We start from the raw sequence: 18311 nt of genomic DNA, 5'->3' as shown, positions 1-18311 counted from the left end.
ATTAAACCACATGTCATTTACAAATAATTTAAATGTTTTAAATCACTTTTAAGCCTCACTTATTGTGCTGCTGTGTTTTTGTCTGACCTTTATCTGACCTCTTTATCTGATTCAGCTGACGGTACTAAGTTGATATTTTTGACCAGGTCTGCCTGTTAACGGAGGCTAGTTCCCAAATAAGTTAATATAAACCTTTTGGTTAACCCTAATTTTGCAAGTATTGATTTATAGTTTTTGCCATGTAGTAGGCATCAGTACAATAAGCACTTTACATGTTCCCACCCACATGCCGACATCGTTCACACTAATATCCGAAAGTAGGCGACCACTCTGCTAGCGTGTGAGAGGATTATGGTGAAAATCTCATGCCAAATGTGAGACTTGGCAGTCATGAAAACACAATCTAATGAGATGAAATCACATTTCATTGCAAAATGTCTTGCTCAAATGCGGCGCTACTTGACAAGCGTCTCAATCCCATATCGTTATATTATTTTTGGTTTGAAGTGCACTACCACTCTACGTCCAGTCTCTACAAAGCTGCCCTGAGGGCAATTATCCCCAGACACAATCACTGGCTGCACGGTCCACCTGCTGTAACTCCATAGAGAGAGCGAGGCTTGTTGTTGTTGTTTACCAAGGGACCTCTTGTCCTTGTGGTGTGACCTCTAAACCTCTGGTGAGCCATGTGTGAGAGTGTGTGTGCAAGTCCGCTCTGTCTGCTGGGGGTTGGAGTGTCAGGGAAATTCACAGCCTGTGCAAAAGCAAAAAGGCTTTTAGCATTGATTCTTTCACCCACCCAGTGCGGGGTGGATCAGAAGGCATGGGAGGGGGTGTGACATATGCGTAGTATTTGATTATGTTTGAACAGAGGCCGGTAACTACTTGGTTACAGTTTTTATGCTAAGCTAAATTACATTAACTTTATTTCTATGGCTCCTACGGCACCAGCAAGAAATCAAGTCAAACTATCTATCAGGGATGTCAAACATAAGGCTTGGCAGCCATAATCGGTCCGCCAAAGACTCCAAACTGGCCTACTGGAAAATATGAAGAAGAGCACAAATTTTCCTCCCAAAGCTTTTCATACAATACCAAAGTACCTGAGTAATAGCTAAACATTCAAATGACAGGAAACTTTTTTCACTATAACTATAGAAATATATCATTTTTACAGTGGGTCCACAGTAAAAAAAAAAAAATTAAAACAAACCAAAAAATAAGAGGATATTTTCTGATAATTAACAAAAATTTAACTAAGAGAATTTTTTGTGTAATTTTATACATTTATTTCCTCCATTTACTCCAGCAGCATTTCTCTGTTATGTCGAAAAAGTGAGATGTGCTGTTGAAATTGCACTTTTTTTACATGACGCTATCTCAGGGATTCAATGTGTAGTTAAACTTCTTTACACTGACAGAAAGGAGGTTTCACTCGTCTAGCCGGCGTAAGGTCTAAGCGGGCTGTATGTGACCCACAATGTAAAATGAGTTTCACATTCCTGCAGGATATGAAACAATATCTCTTCTGATTATATTCTACAGTAAATATGTTAACATGTCATCTTATATTTCAGCTTATTTTCTTTTGCTATGTATGTTTTATGAACATTGTTAAGTTGATACAAAAAAAGATCTAACCCAGAATGTCAATAGACTATATCTGCTTACGTGAGAAAATATATTTCCGTTGCCTAAGGGGTGGTAGGTCAGTGACAGTGAGTGCATTATTGAACCATGTAATCGATGGTCTGGGTCACAGCACAGACAGTACTGCTGGCAGGCAAGGCAGCTATGTGGGGAAAACTGGAAATGCTTGCTGGAAGAATGGATTAACCCTCATGCTAAATGCTAAATGGCCGTTTTAATAATAACTGCACTGAAAATTCAGACCCTCATGTAATTTAAGGGGTGTTTTCTGTAGTTCGGTACAAACACACACGTGGACCTAATTTGTTGCCCTTTGGTAATTTTCTTCTATACCAACATCTAAAACTTTAAAGAAAACAACCCCTTTGGTCTCGCTAGGTTACTGAAAAAACAGGCTATGTGCTGAAATGATTGTTTTTTAGTTGACCCAAATTTAGTGAGTTTGTCTGTTATTTGCTCAGCCTATGCAAAACTTCCCGTCTACCTCAGGAAAAAACCTAACAAAGATTAATGAGGTCAACTGCAGCTATGGAAAAGCACAGACTCAGTACCACAGTTCAGATCTCAGAGTGATACATTTTACTGAAGCACGCAGCCTGAATTCTGAGTACTGTTTTGGGAAACTTGTTTCAGCAGTCTGCTGAGGGTTCAGACAGTAGAGTTAGAGCCACTCTTCCCTTCTCCCACCCATTCTCTCTGAGTAGTTCAATATTTGATGCCACTCCTAAGTGATATTGTTTGTAGCTCCACACTGATGGAAAAAAAAAAAAGATGCTGGTCCTTGTGCCCAGAACTAAGTGTACCAGACTAATACAATTTCCCCTGCAATGAAAAACATGCACGTTCTAAGGTCTAATATTAAACTGTAGGAGATTCACCTCAACAACATCAAGAAAGCTGCTGTTTTTTTAAGCTCAATTTAAATGCTGATAGTTTTTTGTCCACAGCTGATTGTAAAAGGCTGCACAAGGAAACACTTTCAGTCCACTGGTTAATTGCTCCATATAGCTTAACCAGAATTCTGACCACGGGGATATAAAAAGGGCTGAGAAATCAACTGACAGCATTTCGCCGTCTTCCAGATAAGCCGTTTCATGACCTAAGCAAAAGGCTGACACATTTACTCTGTCTCTTTCCCACAGCAAATTCTGTCTGCTTAAATATCTGCTTAGCCTCACAGACCTAGAGTGACATACAATGTTGACAGCACTTATTTTGGGCCTCAACGTGTCTCACAAAGAACAGCACTTATAAAGCTAAAAATCACAAAGGAGTTCATAAGAGGAGAGAGAGGATTAGGGACGATGGGGAAAACAATGTAGAAATGGTAACAGAGGGTTTCCAGGGAAAAAGCACCCACAGGAGAGAATGAGATATCTGAAGAAGAGAGTCTGCAGGGATGGTACGGTACAGAATTGACATACAGCACATCGGCGCTTAGGAAATGTATACATAAGGGACACACTGGGCACAAGAGTTGCCTTCAGGCTGTTGGAATGAGAACAAAAATATTGTTTTGGAGCAGGGGGAGATACAGAAATTAGAGGAGTAACTCACCAGAGTCAGCAAATTCTGAAGGGACAGTAAACGAAAGAGAAATAAGAAGACAGAAACAGAGACAAGATAAATCCAGGTGATATTTAGTCCAATAGTGAACATTTAATCATTGATAGGTAATTCCAAGATGAGAAAGGGTTGTGTTAAATTAAATGTCATTAGCTCTTCATTCATGGCATTAAATTAACTCAAAACTTATTTTGGACGTCTTTGCAGAGAGTTAGATGAGAAAGTAGGTATTACTCCTCTGTTTTTAAGCTAAGCATTAAAAGGGACAGAAGGAAGGAGATGCTAGCTTAGCTCATGTAGCATGTAGCTCATGTAGCATGTAGCTCACGTTACATGAGCTACATGCTACATGAGCTACATGCTACATGAGCTACATGCTACATGCTACATGAGTCATGTAGCATGTAGCTCATGTAGCATAGCTAAAAAAAAACACTATTACTGTTGTCCTATGTGTAGCTATGTCCTGTTAATAACAAATAAATATGAGTGCAGTTATTCTCATCTAACTCTGGGCAACAAAGTAAATAATCATATCCCCATGATATGACAGAAACATATACATTGCCACACATAGATTTAAAATCTTAGGTTTTACATGTTTAGATATAAAATGCACTTTGCAATGAAGGCATACGCTGAAGAAACAACACAGATAGATTATATTCCAACTACTTTTTGTGGTCACTACAGACAAAACAGAGCAGAAGAAAGGAAGCTCTAACCTAATATCCTCAAATTAAACTTGTCTTCCCTTGAAAATATGATATTGTTTATATATGATATGATATTTATATCATATTGTTGCTGTTATTTGCTTTTTGTCCCCATAATGTGTAAAAACACTTCAGTCCCCACAGTGTTTGCAATACAAGGACCACACACACACACACACACACACGGACACACACATCTAACAAACTCTAAATCACTAAAACTCTAATAACCAAAAGCTAACCAGCTCTCAGTACTAGCACAAGAGCCTTTCAGCACTGAAGCCTGAACAACTTATTTTGAGAAATGCGAATGAAAAATGTATGGAAGGAGCCCTGCCAGCTCCCCACGTCCCTGCTGAGCTACACTTAATGCCTAAGAGCACACAAGGACACACAGCACAAGCCTCCAACTAAAATGGATGCACCTGTTCGTCTTTCTCTATGCCGTAAGCTCACCCAGTAAACGCTCCTTCGCATTAATGATGCCAGTAAATGTTTATAGAACATATTTGCTCATCTCCCAATAGGGTCTGTCTTGATTGGGCCTTCGCAGTCCTGCAGCCAATGAAGTTGTTAAGAGTTCCAAGGAAATGAGGCCTCTGATAAGTGCTTTTTCAGATGTACTTAAGTCTGTACTTATCACGGGTACATGTCCATTGGAGTACGAGGAAAACTTTCCGATGTGCTACATGGAAATTTCAAAATAATACATGCAAATCATCGGAAGCCCAACGTGTTGCTTTTGTTCTTGACAATAATGAATTCATTGATTGTGTCATGTCACACTGTAGCTGTTGTTTCAGCGAATTAATTTCCAGCCGTTAATTTGCCAGAAGACCTCATCAATCAAATTTGGTATGTCCTGCTATCTTGGCTGCTTTCATACTAAAGTAGGTTTGACCATTTTAAAAACTTTCTTTTTGGCAAATAGGAACTTATTTTGGACACAAATAAATAAATCAGTTAAAACAAAGAGAAAAAAAGAATTCAGTTCATATCTTGCACGCATAACTTAGCTTAACTTAGTGAATACTACTATCAGATGCCTTGAAAAAGACACTATGAGGACCCAACTGGGTGGATTATGTGTAACATGTACATATATACATGCATGCATATACAACAGTGGTCTTACAGACTTGCACTCAGGCTGTGATTTACCATTAATCGCTACGATGGGATGATGAATACACTCAGAGACAGGACGCCTTGGGTTCAGTGTACAACAGCGATTTGATGCATGTTAATGGGCACTTTAAGGCTTATTAATCTTTCCTGAGCTGACTCATTCCAAGCTTGGCTTTCAAGCAAAGTAAAGTCATTTTAGAGAAAGCTGAAATGCCTCTGGACTACAGAGCAGCCAATTGCTAATGCAGTCCTATCAATCCAGAAGGAAAATATTTATTCTGTTTTTGTGCTAACACACATTGCTGTAGGACCTATGCGATATTTTACTGTGTATTGACAGTGATGCTTTTTTTCAGCCAAACAAACCAAACTGAATGTAAACTTTCATGAAAACCAAAAAGGTGGAAGAAAAAGATGAGGAAAAATGACATCGGCTAGTAAGATGGATTCAGCATTTAACATTAATATTCATTTTTAAGGATTAGGATTCGTCACCCTCCTCAAACCCCTGCTCCCCTGCTTTTCATAAACATTTTTCCTTCATCACGTTCAGGATGGGTTGAGAATGACACCACGCCTCACCCGGCATATTAACATATTCATCCCCTGTGCCGAGCACTGACGCTGACGCCTTTTTTAAACGTTTTTCTTAGCTAAGCTAATGGACTTGGATTAAAGGAGAACGGTGTTTCACCTCAGCCCCAAGTGCACTTTATCTTACATGGACTGTTTTTTGGAGCTTCTGTGTTTAAAGAAGCACGCGGGCAGCTTGTGAATAGATAAAAGCCAACATTTTCATCATAACACTCTGTTATGTTATTCATTGGTTAAGAAAATGTGAGCTCAACAGCACTCTTCCTGTGGAAGGAATTGCATGTTTTTAGTTAATCCACTTCTGACACATCTCAAAATACAATTTTAAGAGTTAAAGACAAGAATGAAGACAAGATCCAGGCTCGGTCAATCTGGAAATACACAATGTTGGACAGTTAAAAAAAGAATATCTGTGCTGTATGTCTTTTGTGTTAAAAACTTCTTTTTGTGTGCAGTTTACCTTCACTTAAAGGGTCCAACGTGTGGATCATCAGCTGGAAAATGCTGTTCCGCATCAAGCTGTTGTGCAGCGAGGCAGAACTACCTCCCCTTTGAAGGCGAGGCCGCGCCTGTGAAGGGAGACAAGCGTCAGTCAAATATTCTGCTACTGCTTTCAGTATCCAGTAAATGTCCTTAATGCGAGCACTCCTCTAAAGCCATTTCTAATCCAAGAGTATTGAGCTAAATGTGGGAAAACCACGCTGTTTTGTAGGCTTTTTCATTTTTACATTAGAGGGAAGATCATTCTAGGGACTTGGTGCTTTAACTGTTGTGAAATCCACAGCATTTTAATTACAAAAAGAAGGATTCGTGTCACTGCAATGTTTGTCCATGAGCATATGATGTGCTACCACCTTCAATTACGCTTCCAGTTGGAATATGATTCCCTAATCCTCTTTTACATAAAAAACCCTAAGCAGAACCTGCAAGCGAGTTTAAAAAAAAAATCATAAAGTACTACAGCTTCTTAAAAATATAAGCTTCGTGGACTTGTCACAGGCATTTACACTTTTACATTTTTTTAGTTCCTTTTGCGGAAGAAAAAAACAAAAAAAAACAACAACCCTCGCCAAGGTCGCTCCAGCAGCCGAGGTGGAACTTGAGAATTGTGGGAAATTAGGCACCGTTGCAGGTGACAGCTGCTTGATGCGAATGTGTCCACCTTTGGCTCATCAGAGGTGATGCGTAGGCAAAGGAGGTGTCAGGTGCTAATTCACAGCCTCCCATGGGTGTGAGCGGGAGGCAAGAGAGACAAGCGGAACGGCACGACTCGTGTGAGGGTTAGAAAGTTGTAGATTCTCAGTACGACACCAGAGAATGTCCGTCTGCTGTTTTATCTGCGTTCTCTGCATTCGGGATGGAAGCTCTTGTGCCTGCTGGAACTGCGTAAGCATTAAAAGTGTTTTTTCAGAATCCAGGCCTCCTCCTCGATTGCCTTTTACATGCTGCGCCCAAATGCAACTGTTGCAAAGGAAGTGCTTTGGGAAACAGACGGAGCTACTCTCGGCACAGAGGGAGGCTGAGGGTTAGAGATAACAGTGTACATGTCTTCTTCACAGTATGGCGGGAGAAACAGAAGTTGCTCTAATACATCTACACAGAAACAGGGGACAAACACAGAAGAAGACGGGGGAGTGTCAATCAGACAGGACCTACCGACAACTTGCCGTCATCCTCTGGCGCCCCAGGACTTGCCTTCTCATCCAACACAAAGAGAAGAGGAAGTATAAAAGGGGGGAAGAGGAAGAGAAAACAAGACACAGATGTGAAGCAAGCCTCACACAACCACACAGACAAGATGACGAGACAGTAGAGAAAGACATTACAGCACAGTAACAGTGACGGTGACAACTGACTGTGATGCAAGTGGACAAGACTTGAGGGACAGATTCCTCCCCACTGCTGTGCCTGCCTACTGTGTCAGTCACAAGCTGAGCAGGATTAGAACGTGTCGACTTAAATTTCCTTGAAATACATTCAAATATGTCATTTCGATTTGAGTCATTTAAATCAAGGCTGTCAACTCGCATCAGAATTTAAGGTGCCTCTTGTTGCTGTGTGAAAGTATAGGCGAAGAGTTAAGGTGGCTTGCTATGGCAAGATGGTTGTTTAATACTGAGATTATTAAATGCGGTTACTCGCATGTATTGAACTTTAAAAGCAATTTCTTAAACAAATAAATGTAAAATGAAACAAAACAAAGATGGAGGTGATGGAGTACACAGGGCTGCCCAAACGGCACTTAAGTAGATAAAAGATGGACATAGCAACCATGATGTCATCCGCAGGCCTGTTGTGAAGCCACAGGCTGACTGTTTTTGCTGTACATGTTGCATTTTGTCAAACAAGGAGCAGATCTGACTGAAGAGCTAACTCGTAGGTTAGCGATTTGTGGAACACATGCATCACCCTCCTTTATGATTTTTTTTTATTTTTACGATACTACAAATTTAACAATCTAGGCTGTAAACTCATCAGGACCGTTTTTACTGTCGCCACAGTCAAATGAAATGAGGAACGTATAGATACACAACCAGACCTCTTTCGTACTCAAACATTAGAAAAAATGTCAGTTTATGGCATTTCTGCATTGGCTTCTCACCCAGACGCTATGCCCATCTTTTTTATACATTCTGTGGTCCAGACGAGAGGTATTTTTTGTGCAGACAGACCACTTATATACGGTTTGGCAGACCTAGACACACACATACACTCACTCACTCATGGCAAAAGAAAAAAACCCACAGGTTGCCTTACAGAAATCTGTTACTTTAGCCATTATTTACCAAAGGCTCTATCAGTTAGCTCAAACTTAACAGTGAGTGAGTTTGAAAAAGGGGCGTACTTGATTTATAGCAAAAAATAAAATGTAACACAGTAATAACTTTGCCTCGGTTATTTCGTCGCCATGATTGTTCATAAATAAGACATCAAAATTAAAACGAAGACATATATTGCCTGCACATACTTAGACTATAGCCATAAAAAACTATTAAAATGTAGAGACAAATGTGTTTACTTGTATAGGTAAAGGTAAAGATCAAGTTAAACCTGGTTATCTATTGCCTGTAGACTGGAAAACAGAGATAATGATGGTTTCCAAATAATGTAGCAGTTTCAAAGTTTTCCAGTTGTTATGCAAGCTACCTTTAAAGTTCTTTGAGCCCTTTACTGAGGATTAGACGGAAATAGCAAGCTGTCCTGTAATTTAAAAAAGGACCTACTAGCATCTTATTAACATGTGGCATCTTTCTTTATGCAATCTCTGTGGCAGCTGTTTTAATGTGAGAAGTTGGGCCGAAGCTTCGTATTTATAACTTCTGAGACTCTTAAGAGAGTCGTACTGATCAGCTCATCTAACTCTCATCAAGTAAGCACATAAGTGTGTTCTGCCAGTTTTAATGTGAAAAACTTTGCCGGGGAGAAAGTGCCAGATTGTGCCAAAGAGACTCGAGCCTTTTTAACAATCGCTCGATTTTCCTGCCATCGTTCTCAGCAGGCCTTTTTGGCATGTACAGCAGAGTACTGTAACACAGTTTATTTTTGAAACAAAAGCCTTTCACCAACTGCCTGACAGAACTGTGCTCACTTCATCTCCAAAAATGTGTGCGAGATAACAGTCGCTTAAGGCCTCTGTTTCTAACTGCAAGAGAACAAACACAAAGCTTTTGTTCAGATCTTAGAACACCGAGGCTTTGTTTCACTGCCTACACGGTTTCAAACAGCAGTGTGTAGAAAGAGGCGGCACTGGTGTGCATTGATAAGGTGCAAGATGTATAATGAAATTCAGACGCCAGTTCGGTTTGATCTTGTGAGTTTTTAAAAAAAAAAAAAAAAAAAAAGCAGGGTAAACGCACAAATTTCGAGACAGGGCCTGCAAACTTGTCAACACGCTGATTAATTTTCTAAATGACGCTGAATTCAATTAAACTTTTTTTTTAAAAATCTGCTAACTGGACACGAAGCAGGGATGGGATGTTAACAGATTTCTTGTTTTATGAAAAAAGAGCAATAAATTGTGTCGCTTTCGTTTTGATAATAAGACAGAAACTTTTAAACTAATTAAATTGAACATAAAAAAAAAACGGTGGACTTGTTAGCGTGCTCTATTTATAAGAAAAATCCCCACTGCAGTCCCTGTGAACGTCATTACCCACCACGTCCCACTGTATCCCGCTGTTTCTGTTTAACAGCTCATAATTTACCATATATTCGTTTTGCTGCTGTGCGGCAACTGAACAATTGCAGAAACGAGAGAGCTGAAATTAAACATTTCGCCCCAAAAATTAAGCAGAAGTTGAGCTAATCCTGAGATTTTCCACAAAGCTATTCGGCTGTAACCCCCTCCGCCCCATCTTCAGGGTAATTCACTGCACCGTCTAGCATAATTATTCTATTTAACTCCCTCAAATTCAAGTTAGGAGGGTTAGGAGAGAGCAGGTGAATGTGCCAGATAGAGATTATGCCATGGGTCGCTCATTAAGCCAGCGTTAAATATTATGACTAATAATCACATAGGGAGATTAGTATGTTCTCTGGAGTTTTTGTGTTCCCTAATACCCCCGGCTCTGCTTTCCAGCTCTTACGTAATGTCACATCAGGATCATTCTTGGAAGCGGATCAGCAATGGGAGATAAATGTCCCTTCGCCGCTGTATGCATGTAACACTGCTTTGTGCAGAATTATCGATGAAGGGTGTGACATCCTGCAAAAAATACCTCCACTTTTAACCATGAAGAAGGGACTTTCAGAGGAATCTGAGCAGATGCTGCAGGCAGAGCTGGAACTCCTGAATTTCCAATGTTAGTGGTGGATTATAGGTTTTCTCATATGCAATCAGAGAGCACAAAAGTGGTCTATTTCTGGAGGAATTTGATTTGCATTTCCTTTATGCTTTGACACCCAAGCCAAATTACACAGGAGAATAATAATAGCTTTTTATACAGTATCGAGTTTGCCAGCGATCGAGTTTGATTAAATCCATCACAGCTGCAGATGATTCTTTATATCTCTATCCTCATTATTACACTCTACGTATATTACAAAGTGCGATAACAGTAGAGACATAAAATTTTTGAATTCTTAAGAGCCACTGTCCGTATCATCTCCACTTAATTTCCTCAGATATTAATGTAGTCTAGTGGCTAAAATACAGTTATAGTCTTAGCAAAATTTCACATGAGAAACTAGGAGAGTTTTAAAAACTTCTTCCTTTAGCCATGGTTTAAGATACAAATGTTAAAGTCAAGATCTATGGAAAATAATAGCTCTCATATCTATAAATAGTTCGGTTAGAAATTGGAAAATCTCTGACTGTGTCTAACGTTTCCTTAAATATTTTTATTGAATAGTTTAGGAGGTAATCTGCCATAAAAACCCAAAGTATTAAAATTGGTACTGAGGATTATCCACCGTCCAAACGCATGCATGTTAGGTAAACTGCTGATTCTAAATTGGTTGTAGGTGTGAATGTGAGTGTGAATGGCTGTCTGTCTCTCTGTGTTAGCCTTGTGACAGGTGTTCCCGCCTCTCACCCTATGGCAGCTGGGATAGGCTCCAACCCCACCGTGACCCTGAACTGGAAAAACTGAAGAAAGCAGATGGCTGGATTATCTATAGACTGTATGGGAGCATCACACATACACTGATACCTGCTAAATAGTGTGACGTATAAATCCTGTTAAATCCAGAACTGAATTTAAAATCCTTCTCCTCACACACACGGTCTTGAATAATCAGGCCCCATCTTATCTTAAAGTCCTCCTAGTACCATATCACTCTAGAGCACTTCACTCTCAGACTGCTCATTTACTTGTGGTTTCTTGGATATTTAAAAGTAGAATAGGAGGCGGAGCTTTCAGCTCTCAGGCCTCTTATTCTTTCCTTCCTTTTTAACAAAGCATATAGTCAGGACTGGATCAGGTCACCCCGAATCCTCCCTTAGTTGCGCTCCAATATGCCTGCAGTGTTTCTTCTCTACCTTTCTTCACTCACTATGTGTTTACACACCGCTCTGCATGGAATCGTTGGTTATTATTAATCCCCGGCTCCCTGTCTTTTGTCCCGTCTCCCTCCCCTCACCTCCAATCAGTCGTAGCAGCTGGCTGCCCCACCCTGATAGGTCTACTAGAGGTTTCTTCCTGTTAAAAAGGAGTTTATCCTTTCTACTATTGCCAAGTGCTTGCTCATGGCAGGTCATGTGATTGTTGGGGGTTTCCTCTATATTATTGTAGGTCTACACTAGGAAGCGTGTTGAAGCGACATTTGTTGTTTTTTGGAGCTATATAAATAAAATTGTATTAAATAAATTGGAACAATACTAGAATTTTACTCATGACCTGAGAATAGACTTAAATGCTCTGTTAGCACACTTGACTGAATAAGTCTTGTTGTATGATCGATAACAGACATAAAAATCTTCCAAAAGGCATTAACACCACAAACATGGTGCGGTTTAAGGACTCGGCCCAAACAGGCCTTTCACATTTTGATTGCTGTCACGAGCTAAAAGTGATACTACAGTAAATCTTAGTTTAGCAGTCAAAGCAGAGACGGACACACTAAAAATAAAGCATATGTAAGTCTGTCTAGACCTCCCAGCTTGCTGAGTGAACTTAAAAAGTGAAATCTTGCACAGCTCCAGGCGATTGCCTGCAAGTACTTAGAAGGCAGCCTGTCTGTCAGAGCATGACAGAACACCCTTTGAGATTTGTCCATCTAGACTCATCGTGTTAGAGCTAAACTGTTGAGCAGCACGACTGAGCAGCATCTCCCTCCCTCGCTCCTTTTCTCTCTCTCTCCCCCATTTTGCTGGGAGACGATAATGATGATCTTCAAGGAATGGAGAGAAAAGATGCACAACAAGTCAAGAAGCCATCCACTTGCTAATTAGTAACCCCTTCATTTTTCTAACAAGCAGAACTAATTACAGGAGCTGCCACGACACTGATTTCCCACAAGGCAATGCTCACCAGGACTAAGCCAAAATTGCCTCCTCTTATCCCCCCTCCCCCCTTCTCATGAACCAATCAGACTGAGACTTTTGGGAGACAAACAGAGTAACAAAAAAACCCCCCAAAAAAACAAAAGAAACAAAAACGCTGTGTCATTACAGCAAGCGAATGTAATCACCCAAAGCTAGGTTTGATCAGACACAAGTACTTTTTGTCATTCTCCTGATATTATATATGCTTGTTCTAAAGCCACTTTTATGTGTAACAATATTGGAATAATAATGATCCAAAACATGACTTATTCACGAGATTAAACACTGACTGTGAGAGTCCGATGTAATGTTTTAACTGAATAAATGCGAGAGGTGGACCTCCTGCAAGACTGATCAAGTCTGCGGTTTTCGTTCCCATCAGATCAGAGCAGGTTTTGATCTGCAGATGGAGAAGAAAACTGATGCAGGTTCTTTGTTTTTAAGACTGATGCACTCTGCTCCAGATTTAATTTTTTTTTTTTTTAAGTTGCACTTCCTGGATGACTCGCAGCCACAATCGATTAAAGTTGAATCCTTTTTCAGTCAGTCTGTGGTGTCGAATGACTTTATTTTACAGGGAGCTGTGGTTCACAACAGGGACAACCAGGAAAAAACTTGGATACTTGTCCAAATTTAGTTGCTCTCGAGCAGCTAAATAACCGTGTTGAGCTGCTTGAGAGCACATCACTAAAAACACATCGAGTGCAACCCGCAATGCTAGTCCAGGCAGGCAACCTAAGCTACACAGATAACATGCCTTGCTCTGCTGTTGTCATACACAAAAAACAAGCTTCCAACTTTGGGAAGGTGCAAGTAGCAGTAGAAAAAACCTTAAACATTACAAAGATTTTAGTTGAATGAGTAAATAAACATGCTTGCTCTGTATTGTGGGATCGTTTTGACAGTTAACAAATCTAACCTGCATGGTATATTGAAGCTTTGCAGACAGATGATCGCTAACCATCAGACATCAACTTGTCTGCAATCTTGGATGTGTAATAATCATGGGGACAATGTAAGCCCCACAGTCTCACGGGCCTTGAGTCTAGCCTACGACCATCTGGCAACCATTGCTTTTAAGGGAAACATTTTTTAAAAAGAGAAGAGACCTCAGATGCTTGTCGTTTGCATGCATATTTTGACTGCCTTTTCAAGTTTCACTACTACTTAACTAACAGTTAGCAAGTGTTTGCAGACAAGTTGGCATCCTCCATGCAAACTGGAGACTTGCACAGCAATCTGCTAGCGACCTAAATAATCATAAGGAGGTTTTCTATGGAGTAGTTTTACTTAGCAACAACAAACAACCTAAAGGAACCACCGCCCAACCAGTCAGGGAATTCAGATTTACTTTTCTTGTGACCAGAGGTTGTATCAATGCTCAAGCAATGAGGCCTTTGCACTGTGGGACAGGCTGTGTGAACAGCAGGTTTCTGTGCTGATGTGAATGACACCTCGAAGCTTACATGTTTTTAAATTTAATCCAGCACATAATCATCTGTGTTTTCTGATTAATCTTGTATTATTCTTTTTTAAATTCCTCTTTAGAAGGTCAAAAACCAACAAAGAGTCCATAACTGAGCTCTTTCCAATTTCCTCAGCCCATCTGTGGCACTTCATGTCAAGTCCATCTATTCCTGCTCTTCAAAAGTCCACGAATACAGTCTTCTTTTTTTTTTAAATGTCTCATTTCCTCAAACAGTTGGGCAGTGTCATTTTTTAGCAAATATTATTCAAACAGACATAAAGATGGATTTGTTGCAGACTATTTTAAGCAGTGGATTACTGCACATTTGGCACTCTGACTTAAACTGACAGAGTTTGTGGGTTGACTTAAAATAAACTACAGTGACGCTGTTTATGCCGAGCATGCCAAGTAATGCATTGCTGGGACTTACTGATGCTTTTTAATGGTTGCTTTAATGCACAGAGGAAGGCACACATTTCTTTTTAGCAGTACAAATATGTGGTGCAGGCACCTCACAGCAAGAAGGTCCCGGATTAGAAGCCCGGCCGGAGGGAGTCTTTGCATGTTCTCCCTGCGTGGGCTCTCTCTGAGTACTCCGGCTTCCTCCCACAGTCCAGAGGTTAATTGGCAATTCTGAATGGGCTGTAGGTGTGAGCGGTTCTCTGTATCTCTCTGTATTAACCCTGCAAAAGACTGGTGTACCCTATCCATGGAGTTTCTTTAGTTAGTTTTAGTCTTATGGAACACTTGGAAATTAATAACAGATTTCATCATTAGCTGAGGTGTGCTTAATTTTGCATTCGCATTGCAGTCATCATTGTCCTGGATTTCACGTCATCTTTTTCCATTAAGGCTATTATTTGATCGCACCTCATCCAAACAATCTTGACTATTGATCTGTTTTGTTGAATTGTCAGCAGACAGTTACCTCCCATCTGACGCAAAGTGCACGCACACACACACAAACACACACAGCGGGGCTTTGTAGAGGAGGTGGAGGCAGAAGTATGCGGAGGAAGCTTCTTCCAGGTCAATCCATTTGGCCAGCTGACATTTAGTGCAGACAGGGTAATATGCTGATAAGAGCCCCTTTCAGGTCACCTTGGTAAGGCTTGAGTTAAAATGGACTTGGGTTGAAGGGCAGCCACATGCACCATCTGTCTGTGAGTGATGGACATACCAAGTGTCAGACCTCTTAAATAAGAACAGCGGAGGAGAACCTTTCAGCGGATTCACGGAGCCCCAGAGCATTTTCTAATTAGCTCATTAGAGACTGTCTGATTGCAATCACTTCAATTTTAAGAGTTTACACTCTTAGATTTAGTTTTAAACTGTCTCTGCGGTTATCCGTGCGATGTCAGGTCTGTGCGCAGCTGCGAGATCTATACAGGAGCGCTGTGTGTGGCGCAGACATCATCAGTCTGGATTTCACAAATTACGGGTATTACATGAACCACAACTCAGAGCTGATGTAATGTTCAGCTGCTGCAGCTTAGCGGTCCTGATGCTGAGGGTCAAAAATCCCCGTAAGGAAGGAGCCGAGTACGTAAGCCTCGCCAGTCTTCGGCCACCTCCCGCCATATGTGCCATTTCCTTCTCGCTGGGGGCGTGTGTGTCAGTCATTTCATACACCCCTGAGGCAGGCATCTGGATGCCCTTCACATGATGCTTTTACAGTGCAGTTACATTATTTAATCGACCCCACTTTAAAAATAGCCCCTGATCAATAAAGGCTTTGAATTTCTTGCAAGCTTCAACGGTTCACCTTCAGGTTCTCCCTTGGAAAACACACACACACACACACACACACACTCGTATGACATTTTCAAGAACTGCTTTACCTCTATCAGAATCCTGCAGTACTAAATGTGGAAATCCCTCGACTTTTATGACCTTGAGTCACCACAGCAAGGTTCAGAAAGAACCCCATCATTGTGTGATCGTGAGTTTTAGAGCACAAACCCTACAGTATGAACTCAGAACAGTTCATATCATATGTGATGATCCGATACCTGCTAGCCCACAGAGCTAAAATTACCCCAAGGTCCACAAACAAATGCGCAAAGAAGTGGCCTCCAATAAAGACAGCTTTAAGGCTGGAGCCAGAGCTGTTCAGACTGTCTAGGTCACATCAGAATACAAACTCATTAAGCTTTAAAGACAAACAGCCTCATGTTACACTCCTCTGTGTTGGCCATTAAATAAAGCAGCATTCAACAATCAGACATTTTGTGTCTCTGCCAATTCTCCACTGCTGAATCAAAGGTCCCATGTTCTGAAAATTCATTTTAGCATTTTTATTTTAAGCTCGGAGATTTAAAAGGAAGAGAAAATATAAGGTTGTCTAAAACCTCTGTTGGAGCCAAGTCCAGGCCAATATTTTACTCAGTTACATCATGCCATATTTAAGTATTTGTCATGATCTTTAAGTTTCTATTATAATCTTGATCATTTAATGTTATAATGTAATCGGCTGTGCTCCATAAATTAATCCTGCTTTGTTAGTCTGTTGTTGTAAAGTGTTGATAGGCAGTGTTGGGAAGGTTACTTTTAAAATGTATTCCATTACAGATTACAGAATACATGCCCCAAAATGTATTCTGTAACGTATTCCGTTACGTTACTCAATGAGAGTAACGTATTCTGAATACTTTGGATTACTTAATATATTATCATGCTGTTTACAACTACATGAATGTACTATTGCTGTGATTTATTACTGTTACTGAAGGTCCGCGGCTCCGAACCGTAGTAAAGGGACCTCTGGCTAATACGGTGGGTTCTGTGTCGGGCTCGTAGCCGAAAACTAGCTTTACTTTGTTGTTTGGGTCAACTTTGCTAGCGAGAGACAGAGAGAGGCGTTGAAAGGCTGCTCCAACGGAACTTATTGTTTTTGGAGGAAAACACAAACACGGCGTACAGTCGAGTCTTAATAGCTTACTTACAACTGGGCTCGTCAGGCACTCTTCTTGGCTGCAGTGGTTATTATTATATTTACATGCTTCCAGCTCCCGTTTTTGCTCGATGACAGCTCGTACTTTTCCTTTTTCTCCCTCCCTCGCTCACAGACACATAACGTGTATGGCAGTCCATTCTCCCTGCAGCACGGACTACACTGCCTATGATGCTACATTCTTTAGCATTCTGCCTGTTAGCTTAGCACAACAACAACAGGCGTTCTCTCACCCAGGAAACACGCAGAGAGAGCGTCACCCTGTAACCATGGCAACCGTAACGCTGCCGCCTGGAACAACAGAACGTAGCTGTCAAACAAAACCCAAACAATCCTGACCCGCGACAATATGAAACAGGGAAGTACCGCCGTGTAATCCATTTATTTCAACAAAGTAACTGTATTCTAAATACCACCTTTTTAAATGGTAACTGTAACGGAATACAGTTACTCATATTTTGTATTTTAAATACGTAACGGCGGTACATGTATTCCGTTACTCCCCAACACTGTTGATAGGTGTCGCAAAGGGGGTGTGTATTTGGCCCGCATGAGGAGGGGTGTGGGTAAAAGGTTAGGTAAGCAAGCAGGACGTGGAGCAACAGTTTTCTGACCGTCACCGTTTTAATATTATTTTTTGTTGTAACATAAAGGGAATGTAAACTGAGCTCCCACCAGAGGCATTTGTTTTGTACCTTTCAATTTATATGGAAAATAAATGTTTTGCCTCTTTTTTCCTTCGCCTCGTTTTTGCTACCGGAAGGCATCCAAGCTACTTAACAACAGCACGAGTCAGAAACTTTACGTCCTGCAGAAACGGCAAAGAAGGACCGAAGGTTGCCGTTACAACCTCTATTGCTCTAGTGCCCCACCAATTACACATCGAAAGGGGAAACTTTACATTATTTTCCACCTCTCACTGCCCACTACGTCAGAAAGCGTTTGCCAGAGCGGCTTCTCCTTTAAAGTCCATCTGTAAAAGGTCTCAGCTACAACCAAAGCATGCAACATGTCCTGTTGTTAGCCGCAAGAGCAGACACAACACTATTCAGTTGTCCCTTTTAACCCATTTTTCTGATGGCAACATCCCAACAACTAAAGGAAAGCTTCCTCCCCTTTATGCCACTGCAATCCGACAACAAACCAAGGATTAAATAGTGAAAGAAACGCAGCACTTTAACACCTCATGAAACTTCTTGTAGTCTTAAATCGCAGTTGTAGGAAATTTCCATAGCCAATGCTCTTCTAAAA

General features: G+C 40.8%; 1 protein-coding gene across 7 annotated transcripts in view; it reads right to left on the bottom strand.

Moving 5' to 3' along the window:
* The window catches only part of LOC146521761 (sodium/potassium/calcium exchanger 2-like), a 52844-nt gene that overhangs the window by 23245 nt on the left and 11288 nt on the right, over positions 1-18311 (bottom strand). For 3 of the 7 annotated variants that reach the window (XM_085154862.1, XM_085154866.1, XM_085154863.1), the window contains exons 3-5: positions 7311-7359; positions 6115-6223; positions 3208-3222 (exon numbers count right to left, since the gene is read on the bottom strand). In XM_085154862.1, the coding sequence (XP_085010988.1) occupies positions 3208-3222; positions 6115-6223; positions 7311-7359 (173 nt within the window). The remainder of the gene's footprint in view (positions 1-3207; positions 3223-6114; positions 6224-7310; positions 7360-18311) is intronic. The other 4 variants (XM_085154864.1, XM_085154865.1, XM_085154868.1 and 1 more) reach the window with 4 other exon arrangements.

Source organism: Neolamprologus multifasciatus, chromosome 3 (assembly GCF_963576455.1).
Source record: "Neolamprologus multifasciatus chromosome 3, fNeoMul1.2, whole genome shotgun sequence".
Lineage (NCBI taxonomy): Eukaryota > Metazoa > Chordata > Actinopteri > Cichliformes > Cichlidae > Neolamprologus > Neolamprologus multifasciatus.
Note: the sequence above shows the minus strand (reverse complement) of the source record. Positions and strands in the feature narration are given on the sequence as shown.